General features: G+C 56.1%; 1 protein-coding gene across 4 annotated transcripts in view; it reads right to left on the bottom strand.

The window, feature by feature from the left end:
* LOC311309086 (trinucleotide repeat-containing gene 6A protein-like) overlaps positions 1-17393 on the bottom strand; it is a 30491-nt gene that overhangs the window by 6343 nt on the left and 6755 nt on the right. For 2 of the 4 annotated variants that reach the window (XM_084438248.1, XM_084438247.1), the window contains exons 3-14: positions 11781-12169; positions 11416-11463; positions 6918-9905; positions 4750-4950; positions 4221-4381; positions 4023-4100; positions 3853-3904; positions 3205-3332; positions 984-1115; positions 737-874; positions 529-627; positions 1-14 (exon numbers count right to left, since the gene is read on the bottom strand). The exon at positions 1-14 is cut by the window's left edge and continues 173 nt beyond it. In XM_084438248.1, the coding sequence (XP_084294374.1) occupies positions 1-14; positions 529-627; positions 737-874; positions 984-1115; positions 3205-3332; positions 3853-3904; positions 4023-4100; positions 4221-4381; positions 4750-4950; positions 6918-9905; positions 11416-11461 (4037 nt within the window). In that variant the 5' untranslated portion in view covers positions 11462-11463; positions 11781-12169. The remainder of the gene's footprint in view (positions 15-528; positions 628-736; positions 875-983; positions 1116-3204; positions 3333-3852; positions 3905-4022; positions 4101-4220; positions 4382-4749; positions 4951-6917; positions 9906-11415; positions 11464-11780; positions 12170-17393) is intronic. The other 2 variants (XM_084438245.1, XM_084438246.1) reach the window with 2 other exon arrangements.

The raw sequence follows: 17393 nt of genomic DNA, 5'->3' as shown, positions 1-17393 counted from the left end.
CCAATCAGACGACCCTGGGGGGGGGGGGGGAGCGGCGAAGATTAACATCTCATCCACGTATGAACGAGAAGACAAACTAGACGCATTTAAAGTCGCACTGAAATGAAAAAAAGCATTCTGTCCCATTTTGGTTCACATAATTGGTCTTAGTGTTCACCAATTCAACGATGTACGCCCAAATAAATTACAAAATTCTACTTTTGTTGTAATCTTATATCAAAGTATATAATTTCTTACTTCCTGGAAAACTGTAAGTCACGTGCAATGACGACAACAGGTACCTTCGATTTTAGGCCAATAATCTCACGACATCCACCCGTCAATCAACGCTATCCTTCTATCGAATCTGTCTAAAGTTCTTAAAACCCGTCCACTTGTCAATGTTCCAATCAAATTCCTCTAAACATTATGTCCCGCCCTCATAGCTTGTTTGCGTCGGAAATACGTCAAACTACGGAAGTTAGATGATCTCGAACGTCCGTTTCAGTGCGACTTTAACAGCCGACGGTTGGAGTGTGGCTGTAGTACCTGCTGGTCCTGCTGGCGGCCCACAGGCATGGCTCTATGGCTCAGAGCCTTCTGCTGCTGCTGCTGTTGTTGCTGCTGCTGTTGCTGGAGGAGGAGACGCTGGAGAGAGAGGGGGAGGGATGGGATGGGAGGGGGGTTAGTCTTACTTCCGTCTTATCGGTCGCAAAAAAGTGACCGTCGCGGAGGGAGGGGTTAACTGGGAGCCTACCTGTAACTGGTTGATCTGGTTGAGCTGGGAGAGCTGGTTCAACTGGGACAGTTGGTTGAGAACGGCCACCTGCTGGGGCCCAAACAGAGGGCTCAGGCCTCCGTTACTGGTGGGGTACTTCAGCAGAGATGGGGGGACCTGGACAGAGGGAGACCGGAAGGTGTAAGGGAACGTCTATGGAGCCAAACAACGGTGGTGTAGGTTATGCCAGTGTGTGTGTGTGTGTGTGTGTGTGCCGCGGTCTCACCTGAGAGGACAGGAGCTGTGGAGGCACTTGGTTGCGGAGGTTGGGCTGAGCGGAGTTGTGGGATGGGACCGGGGGCTGGGGGCCGTTCCGGCCTTGTGCTGCGGTACTGCCACTGAACATGGGGTTTACATTCTACACACACACACACACACGCACGCACACACACACACACGCACACACGCACGCACGTCAACGCCACCGTCTCACTCTGGCACACGCACGCCTGGGTCTGGTCTGGCGGTATGAGCGAGCTACTACACTAAGGAGCTTCTACTAAGGAGAGCTTCTACTAAGGAGAGCTTCTACTAAGGAGAACTTCTACTAAGGAGAACTTCTACTAAGGAGAGGAAAATCGAGCGTGCCGATAAGAGCGTGTGAAAAGCAGACGAGCGCAGCTACTCACCTGCCTGCCGGCCCCGGAGCTAGAGGGGGCGGGGGCCTGCGCGCGACAGGGGGCAGGCTGGCCGGAGAGGCTCGCGCTCCGATTGGAGGAGAGCTCGTCGGAGGCGGGGCTATCGTAAGCGGGCGGGGACAGAGGGAGCTGCGGAAGCAAAGCCGGGCGCGCGGGGAGACGGACAGCGGGGCAAGCAGCGCGACAGAGGAGGAGAGAGGGGAGGAGAGGAGGAGACGGGGGAGAAGGAGATGAGGGAGGAGGAGATGAGGGAGGAGGAGAGAGGAGAGGAGGAGACGGGGGAGGAGGGGACGAGGGGGAGGAGACGGGGGAGGAGGGGACGAGGGGGAGGAGACGGGGGAGGAGGAGACGGGGAGGAGGAGACAAGAGAGGAGGAGACAGGGGAGGAGGAGACAAGAGAGGAGGAGACGGGGGAGGAGGAGAGGACACACCGCAAGGATTGGAGGGACAGAGAGTGAGAGAGAGAGGGATGAAAGGTAGAGAGAGAGAGGGATGAAAGGTAGAGAGAGAGGGATGAAAGGTAGAGAGAGAGAGGGGGGCAGAGGGGAGCATTAAAGCAAAGCAGCAGCTATAAGCAGTAAAGAATACCACCGAATGGCCACACGTATTCTTTAGCAGGGCTCTAGGTCGTGCTATGCTAGCTAGGGCGGGGTTTAAAAAATCGATTGATTGATTCTGAATCGATTCATGAAACCCAAAATCGATCTTTTATTTAATGAATGAATGAATAAATGAAGGAATGAATAGTTCATTAATTCATTCAATGATTTATTCATTCCTTTTTGTAAATCAGTATCGATACCCAGCCCTAGTATTGATTAGTTGCATAACTTGGCAGTCATGTAATTAAGGTTACAGCTTAAAAAAAAAAAAAAAAAGTTTTTTGTAACACTAACCGAATTGATATTGAATCGAATTGAATCGATTCTGAACCTTGTGAATTGGAATCGATTCGATTCTTGAAATTCGACTCGATACCCAGCCCTAACGCTAGCAGGACATAAGCACTAGAAACCGCAAAACCCTGTTCTATACCGCGCACACATGACGAATAAAGACCCCTGAATCCCTGCTGATGGTCGTGTGGTTTAACCAATGACACGGTCTGTTCCCTTTAACGCATGAACAAGCCTTGTGGAATGCTCTCTGCAGTGCAGTCTGCCAACACTGGGGGGCGCTGCAGAGCTGAAAATCAGGCCGTGCACAGAGACCGGACACACAAGCTGCGGCAAGCGGACTAGCGCGGCTGTCTGGACTGGACCTACCCATGGAAGTATTACAAGACCCGGATAAGACGTTGAAGAATGGCCGCCCATTCATTCCAATTGAAAGTTGCTCGCTCAGCGCGTGAAACATTTTGAACATATACTTCCTGTAGGCCGCTGCACGTGCTCAGTAGTGTTTTTATAGGCCCCGCCTCGCGCTTTTCCCCATAGAGACCAGCGCAGCGCTGCCATAGACATGCATGGAGAAAGGAACAGCTGAGAACTCAAGTCTCTCGGACCCAATCATTTAAAACTTGATAATTAGTCGTTTTCGACTCCCAGACGTTTTTTTGTTTCTTTCCCCAGCCATTTCTTTCCCTGAGTATATCTATGGGGGAAAAGTCCTTTTGGTCCCCAAGCGTGTCATGTGACAATAACAAGCTCGACCCCCACCACGCTCAAAATGTTCCGCGGCCCCGAGGGCGTGGACATACCTTGTCGTAGTAGGGGCTGCGCTCCGGGTGTGTGTGTGTGTGTGTGGACGTACCTTGTCGTAGTAGGGGCTGCGCTCCGGGGGTGTGTGTGTGTGTGTGTGTGGACGTACCTTGTCGTAGTAGGGGCTGCGCTCCATGGGCGGGTCCTTGTGGATCTGGTGGCGCGAGCCCGGGTTCTTCCCGATCACTCCGTTGTACTCGCCCATGTTCACGTCCATGCGCTTGTCTGACATCATCCCTGGGACGAAAACAACCCCGGATGAGTTCCCAGAAATCCTCCCCACCTTGTGTTCTCCGTTGGCTCTAACGACAAGGCTCTAGTATTCCTCTGACAGGAAGATGGATGAAGGACGAGACCGCGACGCCCGAATTTCCTCACTCTGACGAGACTATGCCGCGTTGTTTACGGCGACGGACTTTTCAGCTAAATGGTAAATGGACTGCACTTATATAGCACTTTTCCACCTTAGCGGCACTCAAAGCGCTTTACAATGGCCTCTCATTCACCCATTCACACACACACTCACACACCAATGGCGGTCTCTGCCATGCTAGGTAGTAACCTGCTCATTGGGAGCAATTTGGGGTTAGGTGTCTTGCTCAAGGACACTTCGACATGTGGACAGTCGGAGCTGGGATTCGAACCACTGACCCTTCGATCACTGAACGACCCGCTCCATCTACCAACTGAGCTACAGCCGCCCCAAACGGCTACGGCGCTACGTTGTACAAAAACAAAACGGCGGTAGGAATCTCACCTCCACCCATCTCCATCTTACTGCTCTTCATGGAGTCTTCAGGAGAGTCTCTCTGTGGACGAGAACCACACACACACACGTCAACCACAGTCCCTGCACGCCGGTACACTCCTGGCTAACACATCTGAGTGTCAACGTGCGTGTGTGTGTGTGTGTGTGTGTACACTCACCGGGAAGTTCATGTTGCTGAACTGTTTGACAAACTGGTTCCCCCAGGGGTCTTCCTGCTTGCCGACTGGTTTGTTCATCTGAAACGCACACCGGGAGAACCACACACTACAGGTGAGCGTGACGTCATCAGACAGCGCCGGGGTCTAACCCCCCCGCGAGGGGCCGAGGCGGCGCGGCGAGCGGAGCGGACGGCTGACCTTGGGGGCGACCTTCTTCATGTAGTTCCAGCTGTTCTGCTGCTCCCTGCTGTCCTGGCTGGGGGTGTTGCTCCACATGCCGATCTCCACCTCCTCCTCGGGCTCCCAGCCCCCCACAGACATCTCCTCCCCGTGCCAGCTCTCCATCGGCTTGGCTGCTGCTGGGGAGGGAGGGAGGGAGAGAGAGAGAGAGAGAGAGAGAGAGAGAGAGAGAGAGAGAGAGAGGGAGAGAGATAGAGAGAGAGAGAGAGAGTCAGAGAGAGAGTCAGAGAAAGAGAGACAGAGAGCGAGAGACAGAGAGACAGAGAGAGAAACAGAGACAGAGACACAGAGAGAGAGAGACAGAGAAAGAGACACAGGGAGAGAGACAGAGAGAGGAGGAGAGAGAGAGAGGAGAGAGAGGAGAGTCAGCACAGAACAGAGTGGAAAGCATCCCTAAACAAGGAGCCTAGGAGGAAGTGAGCGTGTGTGTGTGTGTGTGTGTGTGTGTGTGTGTGTGTGTGTGTCATCTGATCCATGTGGAACCCACCGGGCTTGTGCTGGTTGTGTCCTCCGGGCGCGGCGCCTCCTCCCCAGGTGTTGGTGCCGCCGGAGCCGCCGTCCTCCCAGGCGGAGGGCGTGTCCATGGGCTTCCCCCAGGACGACGTGCCCTTGTCGGCGGGCGCCGGGGGGCCGGCCGGCTCACCCCACTGGTCCCCCTTCTGGGGCCCTCCGTACTGCTCGCCCCAGCCTGGAGGGAGAGAGGACGCGTTACGCGCTGGGAATCACACATCGTTTAGGACCCGGTGTATAACGACTCCGGTGTCGTTGCATGAGAAATACAAACACAATCTGGGTAGACTGGGGACACAGCGGCTGGTTAATGGGAGGGAGGGAGGGAGGGAGGGGGGGAGAGAGAGAGAGAGACAGAGAGAGAGAGAGAGAGAGAGAGAGAGAGAGAGAGAGAGAGAGAGAGTTCTTAGGGGCCAGCTGGGGCCAGCTTTAATTTCAGCCCAGAATTTCTACTGAAGTTCAGAGGAACCTCTCCTGCTCTGGGATTGGCTGCAGACTGAGCGACCCCTGTCCCAAGTCCCTGGGGGACCCTGTACAAACACGCTGCTTATGTAAGCTTTGTTTATTCAGAACGAGGCAGTGTGTGTGTGTGTTTCTGTGTGTGTGTGTGTGTGTGTGTGTGTGTGTGTGTGTGTGTGTCCAGGGCTCTGCTTACAGCTGACCATCCAGTACTTCACACTTTCTCTCTCTGGTGACGCGAGGCGCGATGCCAGGGATACCTCGCTGTATAAATAGCCCTGATGATGGCCCTGCTACCTCTCCTGTGTCAAACATGTGACCTCACCTCCCCGGTAACACTGTGACAACCCTGCCACCAGCCCTCATCCTGTCCACACACACGCCACCACCCCCGTCCTTATCTCTATATAAATACACCCGGCACGGTAAACACAATTTGATTTCATAACATCTACAGGACATTCGATGTCAACGAGAGGGGGGGGGGTTCTTCCGCCAGTGACCTGTCCTTTCCGGCTAAGCCTGTTAGCCGCCCCCGCTCCCCCCCCCGGCTCCTGAAGGTCCCGTCTTCTCCCCCGGTACGGGGAGGGACGGCCAGCCTCGCTGACAGAGTCAGCCGAGACGTGTCATCGCTAAGCGCGCGTGATTAGGCGCGGGGAAGAGGCGAGCCTGTGTTCCCGGCGCGCTCTCTGTACGCGGGCGAAATGCACCTGAGGTGAGGAGTGAGTTTAACAGTTCACGGTCTAGCAGTTAGCTCTCTTGGCTGGGGAACACTTAACGGCCTCATCCCACTGGCTGGAGCAGCTCCTGGATCCAGAGCCCCTCCCTCCCTCCCCCTCGCTATGGCACGCACGCCGGGGCCAGAGAGCTGGCGCTGGGTCTCCATGTCATTTTTTTTTTTTTTTTTTTTTTATCTTTCTCTCACTCTCTTGACCTGAAATTTTCTTTCTCTGGAACTCTCCCTGTCTGTCTGTCTGTCTCTCTCTCTCCCCTCCCTCTGGAAATCTCCCTGTCTGTCTGTCTGTCTGTCTGTCTGTCTGTCTGTCTCTCTCTCTCTCTCTCTCCCCTCCCTATGGAACTCTCCCCATCTGTCTGTCTCTCTCTCCCCCGTCCCCCCCCCTCTCTCCCTCCCTCTGGAACTCTCTCTCCCCCCCTCTCTCTTTCTCTCTCTCTCTCCCTCCCCCCCCCCCCCCCCTCTCTCTCTCTCTCTCTCTCTCCCTCTCTCTCTCTCAGACAAAGCCCCGTGTTTCTGCCCGCGCTTGCACCAGCAGCACAGAGACAGAGAAAAATCGATGTTCAGAACATTCCAGAAGGATGACTCAAACTGCGCTTACAAAAGGCCCTGGACACACACTTACACCGAGCGGAGAACGGGAACAGAGAAAACGTCTGTGTGTGTGTGTGAGCGTTTACGTTTGTGTGGGAGCGAATTTGTATACAGTATGACGCGAGAGCCAATGTGGGGTATATACAGTATACTGTTCAGTGATTGAATGTGACGGCTACATGTGTAGATCAGACCCGGGCCAGGAAGGGATGTACGTCTCAGAAACAGCGTGGTTTGGCACATGCGCGAGGCATAACTACATTAATGACACTAACTTGACCAGTCCCTGTATGAGTGATAATTCGGGGTGAATACTAGCCTATATACATTTTAGAGGTGTATTTCCCCAGTCTACTCACCACCAGAGCTGCAGTTCTTGTCCTTGTTGGGCATGGCGTTCTGGGGTGGCGGTGGCTGCATGGCCTGGGGGTGGGCCTGGGGGTGGGGCGGGGGGTGGGCCTGGGGGTGGGCCTGGGGGTGGGGCGGGGGGTGGGGCGGGGGGTGGGCCTGGGCCTGGGGGTGGGGCGGGGCCTGGGGGTGGGGCGGGGCCTGGGGGTGGGGCTGCGGTTGGGGGGGCGCGTTCACGCTCATGCCCTCCGGCTCCAGCTGGCTGCTCTTGTTCCACATGTTGACGTTGCCTCCGCTGTAGTCGCTGGGGTCGCCCCAGACGGCCGTGCCGATGTCGATCTCCATCCTGCGCCTGACCGACTCCGGGGACGGCTCCTCCCACCCCGTGCTCTCCTCCTCCTTCTGCGAGGCGGGGATGGGGCCTCCCAGCCAGCCGGTGGGCTTGCCGGAGCCGGGGTTGCCGGTCTGGGGCCCCTGAGGGCCTCTGGACGCGGGGCCCGGGTTATCAGGGCCCTTGCTCCACTCGTTGGAGGGGCAGGGCTTTGGGGCGTCTCCCCAGCTCTGAGAGGGGTGGTTGGGCTGCTGCTTCATGGGCGGCTCCCCCCAGCTGTGGTTGCCCTGGGGGTTGGGCTTGGCGGGTTCGCCCCAGTTGGAGCCGGCGTTGGGTTGGTTGCTCTGCTCCGGGGCGCTGGACCCTCCGTTCCCGCCCCAGGTGTTGTTGACGTTGGGCCGTCCCGGCTCGCCGTCGTTGTTGTCCCAGCCCCGGGAACCTGCGCTCTTCTGGGGCTCCCAGTGGTTGCTGCTGCTGCCGCCGCCTCCGCCCCCCCCTCCTCTGGGGGTCTCTCCTCCTCCCCAGCCTTCGGCACCGGAGGGGGCTCCCCCCCAGCCCTGCTTGGGTTTGGGGGCGTTGGTCCAGGTGTTGGACCGGTCTTCCTTGGGGTTGCCGCCCCAGGTGTTGCTGCCCTTGTTGTAGCCGTTGCCGTCCTCCCAGGTGCCGGCGCCTCCGGGGCCCTTGTTGCCCCCCCAGCCTCCGGAGGAGGGCTTCTGCTCCCCCCAGCCGGACCCTGCCGAGTCTGGGCCTTGGCCTCCTTGGCCTCCGCCGCCATCGCCCCAGCCTCCGGAGCCGGCGGGCTGCGAGGGGGCAGCCGGGCCGGCCGGGCCGGCCGAGCCCCAGCCGGAGCCTCCGTTGCCGGGCTTCCTCTCGTCCGTCCTGGGGGGGGGGGCGGCCTTGACGTCCCAGGCGGTGTTCTGGCGCACGGGCGTCTGGCCCCAGCCCGTGTTGGACAGCACCCGGGGGTCCACGTCCACGCGGGAGATGACGGGCGGCGGCGGTGGCGGCCCCGGGTGGGTGGGGGGTCCCCCGCCCCTCCGGCGGGGGCCGCCGCCGCCCCGCTGGGCGTCCCTGTCCGAGCTGCGGCCGCCGGAGCTCTCCCCGCTCCCCTCGCTGCCCCCGGAGCGGCCCCACCCCCCTCCGGCGCCGCTCTGGGGGGCCTGCCCCGCCCCCACGCCGAGGGCGTCGTCCTCCAGGCTCTTCCAGCCGTTGGCGCTTCCCTTGCGGACGCCGACCTCGGCGGAATGCTGATTGCTGTTGCCGGGCAGAGTGCCCCACTCCCCGTTGGAGGCCTTAGTATTGGAGGAGGAGGAGGATGAGGACGACGAAGACGACGAGCCGCTGCTCCCCCAGGGGCGCGGGACGCCGGCGTTGGGGGGCGCCACCCCGTTCCCGTTCCCCGGGCCGGTGGCTGTGGCGGCCGAGCCCCCCCAGGGCTGATTCTGAGCTGGGGGGTTGGCGGGGCCGGAGTCCCAGCGAGGGGCGAGGCCAGTGTTGTGGTTGCTATTATTACTCTTGTAAGCAGCAGCAGCAGCAGCAGCAGAGAGGGGCTGGGGGGCCCCGGCCTGCGAGAGGAGGGAGGGGTTAGGGTTCACAGTGTCTCCGTTGGGGCCCTTGTCTCCAGGGTAGGTAGTGGCCCCCCAGGGCGTACCGAAGGCCCCCTCGCCGTGGGGGTGCTGGGGGGCTGAGGTGCCGTTGGGGAGGGCGGGGGGTCCGCCTCCGCCTCCGCCCCAAGGGCAGTGGCCCGAGCTGGGCTCGCTCATCTGCACTGAACCAGTAGAGTTTGGTAAACTAGAGGTCATGGCGTTAGTAGTAGTAGTAGTGTTATTTGGTCCACTCATTTCAGTGTTAAGGTTGGACAGCTGACCGCCGTTGCCGCCGCCTAACACCTTGCTTGTACCATTGCCGTCGGGCTCGTCCAGGCCGTCGGCCGCGCCCCCCCAGCCCAGGGAGGCCTGCAGGCCGGTGAGGCCCAGCTTAGCGTTCGCGCCATGGACCCCGGGAGCGCGCGGGGCTCCTCCGCCACCGCCGCCGCCGTTACCCACAGCGCCGTGGGGGTTGTTGGGCCCGCTGTTCTGCATCCGGGGCCAGGCACCGTGGTTGGCGTTGGGGTTCAAAGTGCTGGGGTTCGCCCCCCCGTTGGCGCAGGGCCCCTTGGCGCCCCAGGCGCTGTTGAGCTTGTTGCCGTGGCCGCCGTCGGCCGCTATCTTCCCGCCGTCGGCGCCGGGGCCTGTGCTTAGCATGGAGCCGTTGGCGAGCCCCCAGGGGCCCTTGACGCCACCGTTATTGCTGCCAGTACTGGCCATGGAGTAGTGGGGGCCGTTGGCGGCGCTGCCGCCGTTTCCGCCGGCCGCCGGGCGGTTTCCGTTGCCATCTCGGCTGGCGGCGGCAGTGGTCGCGGGGGAAGCCATCACGGTGAGGTTTTTCTCAGAGCCCGAGCTAGAGGCGGAGTCCGCATCCATGCATTCTGAGGCGAGCTCGGGGTCACTGCCGGAGCCCGATCCGGAGGCGGGGCCGGAGATGGCGGGCCAGATGGAGGAGGAGGAGCTCTTGTCGCCGCAGCCGTCCACTAGGACCTTCCCCCAGCTGCTGTTGCTGTCGCTGCACGGAGAGCCAGAGCTCCAGGGGGAATTCTCATACTGCGAGTCCAGGCCGGGGTGGTCCAGACCTGGGGACGACGGACAGGGAGAGAGGGGGGGGTGTTAGGAAATGCGGAGGCAAGACGACAACGCTGTGATGTTCTCAAAACGCACAAACGACATGAACGTCGTAACACGTTTAGTGAAAAATAATTAGGCATGCGCCGATCTGAATATTTTGGCCGATACTGATAACGGATAACCGATATTCACCGACGTCAATATGATCTGTATAAAAACACATTTCCATGATAATCAAATGTTATACATACTGAAAAACACATGGAAACACTGTCTGTATTTCACAAATATTTGGTAGATTTATCAGCTGATGAATCATAGATTTACCGCATTGTTTCCACTCAAAAACAACACACACAACAGCAGAGCAAAAAAAATTATCGGCTGATCAAACCGGCCCCGTTTTGCACACCGGACCGATACCGATATATTAAAAAATGACTAACATCGGCCGATACCGATATCAATGCCGATATATCGTGCATCCCTAAAAATGATCAAACGAGGATCATGGCGTAATGAGTTCCTGAACTCCTGTTGTGCCCACGCTGCGTCTGTTCTGATACCAGCATGTTAGGGCTGTGTTGCGCCTGCTCCCCCCCCCACCAAACCCTCGGTCCCGCTGGGCTCAGTCTCGCCAGTGCCGGGCCCAGACCGACAAAGCTGCCACCATTTTGTTTCTGCGGCGCGACCCCTACCGCCTGCCAGAGGATTTGGGGAGGGATGGGGCGGGGGGGGGGGGGGGAGGGAGGGCAAGCAGGAGATGGAGGGGGGGGAAGGGAGCAAAGCTAGAGAAGGACGGGGAGGGGAGGGGGGCGGGGTGAAAGCGACTGCTAGCTCCTTTGTTTTGTTTGGTTTTCTTGGCAAACATCCCACCGACATCGTCATGCTGGAACCACTTCCTCTGTGCTTCCTGAGCGTTTTGAAAGGCAGGCACGGTATTACCCTCCGTCTCCTAGTCAGCCTCTGTTCTCCACACACCCCCCCCCCCCCCCCCGGCTCTGTGCCAGCCAACCCGTTTTCTAAGCGGCCTCTCAATCTCACACTGGACTCCCACTGACTTGACACACACAAGATGGCTGCCAATTCTCCCTGGATGTTCCTCTGTACGGCTGCCAGCTCTGTGCCCCCTCTTTCTCTCCGTCCGTCTCCCTCGCTCCCTCTAACGCCATCCTCCCTCAGCGCGTCGCGAACGCGCCGCGGCCCGCGACCTTGACCAAGGTCAAACTGGCCAAAAAGAAACAAGACACCCAGAGCCCTCCCGCTGGGGGAGAGACAGCAGCACGCAGAGTAGCGTACGACATATAACGTCACTGGCTACTTGTAACGCACCAACATTGCGTCGCAACGCTAGGGGACGGCTCTTATCTGCTCGCGCGCAACATTTGAGGCTAATCTGCTGAGGCGGTGTTAATAAGTGTTAATCGACGCGAGTTCGCAGCAGCGTGCTAAGCGCGGTGACGGGCAGTCGTAGCGCAGCAGAGAGAGAAAAACAGGAGAACGAGGTCATGTAGTCACCTGTTTGGTTAGGGGAGTGGCTGACGGAGTCCCGAATGGGAGCCATGCCTAGGAAACAAGAGAGGACAGGTCATCGGGGGGAGGGGGGAGAGGTGCGAGATTTAAAGGGTTGAGTGACAAACAAGAGGGAGAGAGAAATGAGGGTGAGCAAAATCATTCAAAGAGGATACAGGCGAGAGTGCATGATTAAGAGAGGCGGGAACAGGAAAGAAGCCGGGGCGTTTGTAGGCGCGGGAGACCAGCTGAGGAAACCAGTTGACTGCTGGTTCTATTATGGGTGTATTCAGTTAAAATATCTATACAGAGGCTGTGTGTGTGTGTGTGTGTGTGTGTGTGTGTGTGTGTGTGTCTCTCTCTCTCTCTACCTGTAGGAGAGGCGCGGTGCTGCGCTCCCTCGCTGGACCTCAGGGCGCCCCCTGGCAGTGTGGAGGACAGCTGCACTCTGGTTCCCAGGGCGACAGGGGACAGTCAAAGAGTTCACAGGTCGGGGAGGGGCTGGGTGGGGGTGGGGAGGGGGGGTCAGAGCCTCAGGGGTCAGCGGAGAAGGGGCGGGGCTTGTCGGAGACGGGGCGGGGCTTGTCGGAGCGGGCGCGGAGGCTGGCAGCTGGCTGGAGCCCCGTTGGCATTGCTGAGCACGCTGTGACGTGTGTGTGTGTGTGTGTGTTTGTAGGAGAGGGGGGAGGTGGTTTTGACTGTCAGGTCGAAGTTCAGGGCTTTGCCTGGACGTGACAACTGGACTTGGTTTGCTCTTGCACTGCAGAGGGGGATAGGGAAGAGAGAGAGAGAGAGAAAAACAGAAGTTAGGTATGTATGAAAGTAAGCGAAGGCCCACTTGTACTTCGACTGAGAAGGCATCACCAGAACTAGGGATGCACCGATATGAAAATTTTGGCCGATACCGATAACAGATATTAACATTGCTGTCATGGCCGATAACCGATATTTACCGATGTTGATATGTTCTGTATAAAAACAAGTTTCTGATAATCAAATGTTATACATACTGAAAAACACATGGAAACACTGTCTCCATTTCCAAAACATTCTGAAAAGCCGATAAATCATAGATTTACCACATTGTTTCCTCTCAAAAACAACACGCACAACAGCAGCTAGACAGAAATAATTATCGGCTGTTCACGTCGGCCCCGTTTTGCACATCGGACCGATACCGATATATTAAAAAATGACTAACATCGGCCGATACCGATATAGCCGCCGATATATCGTGCATCCCTAACCAGAACACAACACAAAAACACCAACATGTTGATTGGCCGTCTCGTGCCGCTGACAGGCGGGGTATCGGCTATCTTCGGAGTGATAGCGATCTTCCCTGGGAGAGCAGGACGGAAAGCAGGGGTCTGGTAATTCCACTCCGCGCTAGCGAGAGGAACAGAATCCCTGTGTGTGTGTCGGCGCGCCAACGTGGCTCTGGTCCCAGGGCAGAGCGCCGCGCAGCAGAGGTAAACATCGCAGTCGCAGGTGTGCGTAGAGACCGCAGCCAAAAATCCTGCCCTCCTCTCTAGGCAAGACTAAGGGTTTCGGGGGGGGTGCTGGGACAGCTGGGGGGGTTGGAGAGCGAGGCGAGCGACTCGTATGTCCCCCTCCTGGTTATACAACCGGCTTTGGACGGGCCCTAACTCTCCATGGCAACCAACCCTCTTAGCAAAGAGAGGGAGAAACAGAGCGAGGGAGAGGGAAGGAGAGAGAGAGACTAAGCCCCCAGAGACATCAACACACAGAGAGGTTCAGTCACAGTGAGCTGCTTTGATCAGCATATATTGTGATGTAATTTGATACTTGGCTGGTGGATGCCATTGGTGAGAAACGGCTAGTGGATCCCAATCAGTTCCACTGGGGCTCAGACGAGTGCCAGTAAACTACTGTAGCCTAACAGAGTCCCCTGGAGAAATGTTAAGTCAGCCGAGGAGAAGAGAGATCCTCCATGTTTGGCAACAGCCTCTCGGTGCTGCTGCTCTGTTCATTCAAAATGGCGGCCTGCCGTTCAGTGGCTGGGGACACCTCTACTGCAATCAGTGAGGGGTCGTAATAGTCGGTCAACTAGTAAACTACATCAAAGCACTGGCTCATCCTGTCTCTGTGAAACCCATAGTATATCAACCAGATACAGCAGAGTGTGGTGAGCCAATCAGACACAGAACGGCTGTGATGGCGACGCTCACGGACAGAGGGAACAGGACCAATAAGACCGGTACCGGGATCTCAGTTCTCCAGTACAGACCAACGCAACGGGCTCGGACAAACTGGAGCGGAAGCAACAGGACTACAAGCAACCTCACCCTCTCTCCTCTGACTAGCAACTCTGCCCTCAACACCACCATCGGTCTCTACGTCTGCCCTTCCCCGTTCCTTACTCCCTCTCTTTTCCACTCCTACACTTCTCTCTCTGACCGCCTCCCCACCCCACCAGTATCCACTAGGGATGCAACGGTATAGCCTGGTAAACCAGACTCTTCGCGATTTTTTGGGGACTTTTTCTAAAGTCTAGACTTTCAGCCCCCCGGAGTGATTTGAGTGGGTGGGAGTACTTGCCTTGACAGACGATCTCCTTCAGCCAATCAGCGTAACAAAACATAGATCAAAGTTTTGCCAAATCCAGTCAGAAGAATGGCGGAAACGTATTTTCCGCTGATGAACTCTACTAGTGCATACTCTTGTTCTTCAATTGTTATTATTGAGTTTATTTCTGCAAAAGCTTCACTTATGGCTATGTTTATTCTTCTAACGTTAATGTTAGTGCTCATTGCTTCGGGAGCTGCCATTACTGTTCTACTACTAGCGTAATCCTGTATTTCACATCTTCACCTACGGGAACCAATCAGGGACTGGGGGCGGAAGAGCAGTTAAAATGCTGCCCCCCATTTTCTGGGTAAACTCAAATCACTCTGGGCGGTTGAAAGTCCAGGCTCATAGTGAAAACGTAAAAAAAAAAAAGTGAATGAGTCTGGTTTACGAGGCCAGCAACGGTACAGTTAGCCCACGGTTCGATACAGAACACGGTTTTTGGGTCACAGTTCCGGTTTGTTATCTCCGCCCTTACCTCCGCACCAGAGACAGCGCAGGGCGAGGTGTAATGTTTTCGGTGGCGTGTGTTCATCCGTACGTCCATCCGTCCATACGCATGTCTGCCAGCAGGATTACGCAAAAACTACCGGGCCGATATACATGAAACTCTGAGGAAGTTTTTGGAGGAACATTTTAGAACGGATCTCAATCTGCGAGTCGCCCAAACTCGGCCGGTCATTCACCGCCATTGATTTTTTGGACCCGGATTAAAAACTTCCAGACCAGACTTTCATGAAACTCGGTGGAGGGGTGTAGCATGGGCCAACTTAGAACCCATTCAATTTTAGAGAGGATCTGAATCACGGGGCGGGTTCATGAGCCGCCCATTCATTTTTTAGAGCAGGTTTACTCTAAATCTACCAGAGGTCTGTGCTCTCTGAGCAACACTTCTAGTTCTCGGTATGCGTTTAACACAAGGAGACAAATGCTACCATTTCCAAAAGTCTTTGTATTTTGCTCATTACTTATGGAACTTTATATATAATAGAAATGTATATAAATACCGATATGCCTATAAAAAAACACATCCAAATGTTAATAAATAAGTAATAAACACTTTCAAAATATAAAAGTGTCTCAGCCTTGACTCCTGGTACAGTAGTCAATTTACAAAACGTGCGTCAACGCATCGCAATGAAAATGGCTGCACTGCGCCCTCTCAAACCCAACAGTAATATTTTAGCTTACATAAACGTTGTCTTGCACTTTTTTATCTATATGACTCAGTTTCTAACTTGCACAAAGATATTCATCTAAGAAGCATTTTTGCCATTCCTGGTCATTAGAGGAAGGTCATCTCTCTGCTGCTCCCTCCGTCTGCTTACCTCACACACGCACGCGCTTGCTCCGAGCCTGCTCCGAGCCGAGTGAAAGACAGGCACCGACGTTTCCCGACACACGCTTGTTGCTACAAGTGCAACCAGTCTTTTGCGGGAAGGAAATCCTGTGTGAATATTTAGGCAACTCGCGGGGAGAGGCTTTCTCCAATTCGGCGGTAAGGAACACATGGAAAGTAGACCGAAAATCCCCAATTCGCAAGTATTAGACGGAGAACCGTGACATCCCTAATATCCAGCAGCTCAGCCTTTCTCTGCCTGCCAGCTCCATCCTTCTGCAATATCCCCAGCTCCTGTGTGAGAGACAGACCGAGGGGGTTCCCACTTCCCACTGGGGTTTGGGCTCAGCTCAGCATTTAACACCGCTTTCCACACTCACTCATAAACCAGACAGGACAGACGACTGCGGCGAGTCGGGTATCGACTCGAAAGAGAAGAGAGAAAATATTTAGAGATGGTGGGAGAACTTGAGGAGAAATGGCAGAAAACTACAGAGATGCAGAAAGACAATGAATGCCCCAGCTTGAGCAGGCTAGGGTTGTTCAGTAAGAGGGTTGATCTGTGTGTGTGTGTGTGTGTGTGTGTGTGTGTGTGTGTGTGTGCTCTGACCTTTCCCTGAGCAGGTTAGCAGCGTTAGCTCTGCTCACAGCACACAAGGCTATTTATAACCCCTCAGCTGAAATAGCAGCCTCTGTGTGCTAGCTAGCCGGCTACCAACGCAACGCAGACAGACGCCATCTTAGCACGGTAGTTGAAGTGGACACACACACACGCAGTTATTCTCCACTGACGACCTGTAAGAAGCCCCCCCCCCCGCCGCCCGCCTGCCAACCATTAACCCAGGCGCACGGAAAATCACTGGCAGAAAGATGAGCTTGATTCTCACAGGAAAACGCTCTTCTTAAACGATGATATCACAACGAACCACCCAACCCCCGCCTCCCCACTCTACCCCAGTCAGGAAACGGAGGAATTCCTCAGATAGAGACAAGGAGATCTGCTACAACAACACCAGCTGTTGTGTGTGTGTGTGTGTGTGTGTGTGTGTGTGTAGAACCTGGTACCTGATCTGCACATAAGAGTACAGTGTGTTCCTGCTCACAGTCGGGCTTTCATACGAACCTCCAGAGTCTCTCCGACAACTGGTGTCACCTTACTGAGAGACGGGGGACCGGAGGGGGGGACACAGAGCGAGAGGAAAGACAAGGAGAGGACTGGGAAAAGGGGGGGATGGGACAAGAGCCTGACCCGCCAGTCATTCCCGATGAAAGGAATGTTGCTGGAGCTTCTTTTAACAAACTAGGCAATCTCCCTACGAGGTCATTTCCGCAACGCGCGCACAAAATGTACTTTCGATCCGTCAAATGAGACTATCGAGCTTTCGGGGTTTGGCGGGAGGAGGGGATTGGGGGGGGGGGGCAGACGTCCCCCTGTGCGAAGTGGCTCGGTCATCTAGGGTGAGAGCTGCTGAATATCGGTGTTGAAACAAAACCCGAAAGCCGGGACGGTTCGCGCGTCACATGCCGGCGGCCTCTACAGACCGGCCAACACGCCTTCGCCGGCAGACCCAGCGAACCAAGCAGGCCGCCGAGCGCCGAGCAAAGACGGGAGGCGAACCGGACAGAATAGTGTTTGTTTGTTTATTTGGTAGGGACACTGTACATTAACGAATGTACCAAAATTAGCCAAGAAGGCTAGTCTTCATCTGTAGTCCATCTGTAGGACTTAGGATGGAGCGCGGGCCTACTAGCACACCAGCGTGACAGAGGCTTCTCTGCAGGTTATATAAGCAGACATGGCGACTTCAAACACTTCAAATCGCGCTTCAAAACAGGAAGTAAACTGAGGTACGGCCGGCAGGTATGCTGCCTGCTCTCTGTGGGCGGCGGAGACGGGGCCTGGGAGGGGAGGGGGGTGGGGGGAGGACCGCGTAGAGGAACCCTTTTGTGTCTTAAAGTGGATCTGATTTCCTGTTGGGCCAGAGCAAGAGTGTGGTGGCGGGGGCTGTAAGTTGAGGAATGAGTGGCTCTGTGCGTGCAGGAGTTGGACTTT

The sequence above is a fragment of the Borostomias antarcticus genome, assembly GCF_949987555.1.
Source record: "Borostomias antarcticus genome assembly, chromosome: 5".
NCBI lineage: Eukaryota > Metazoa > Chordata > Actinopteri > Stomiiformes > Stomiidae > Borostomias > Borostomias antarcticus.
This window is presented reverse-complemented; position numbering and strand designations above follow the sequence as displayed.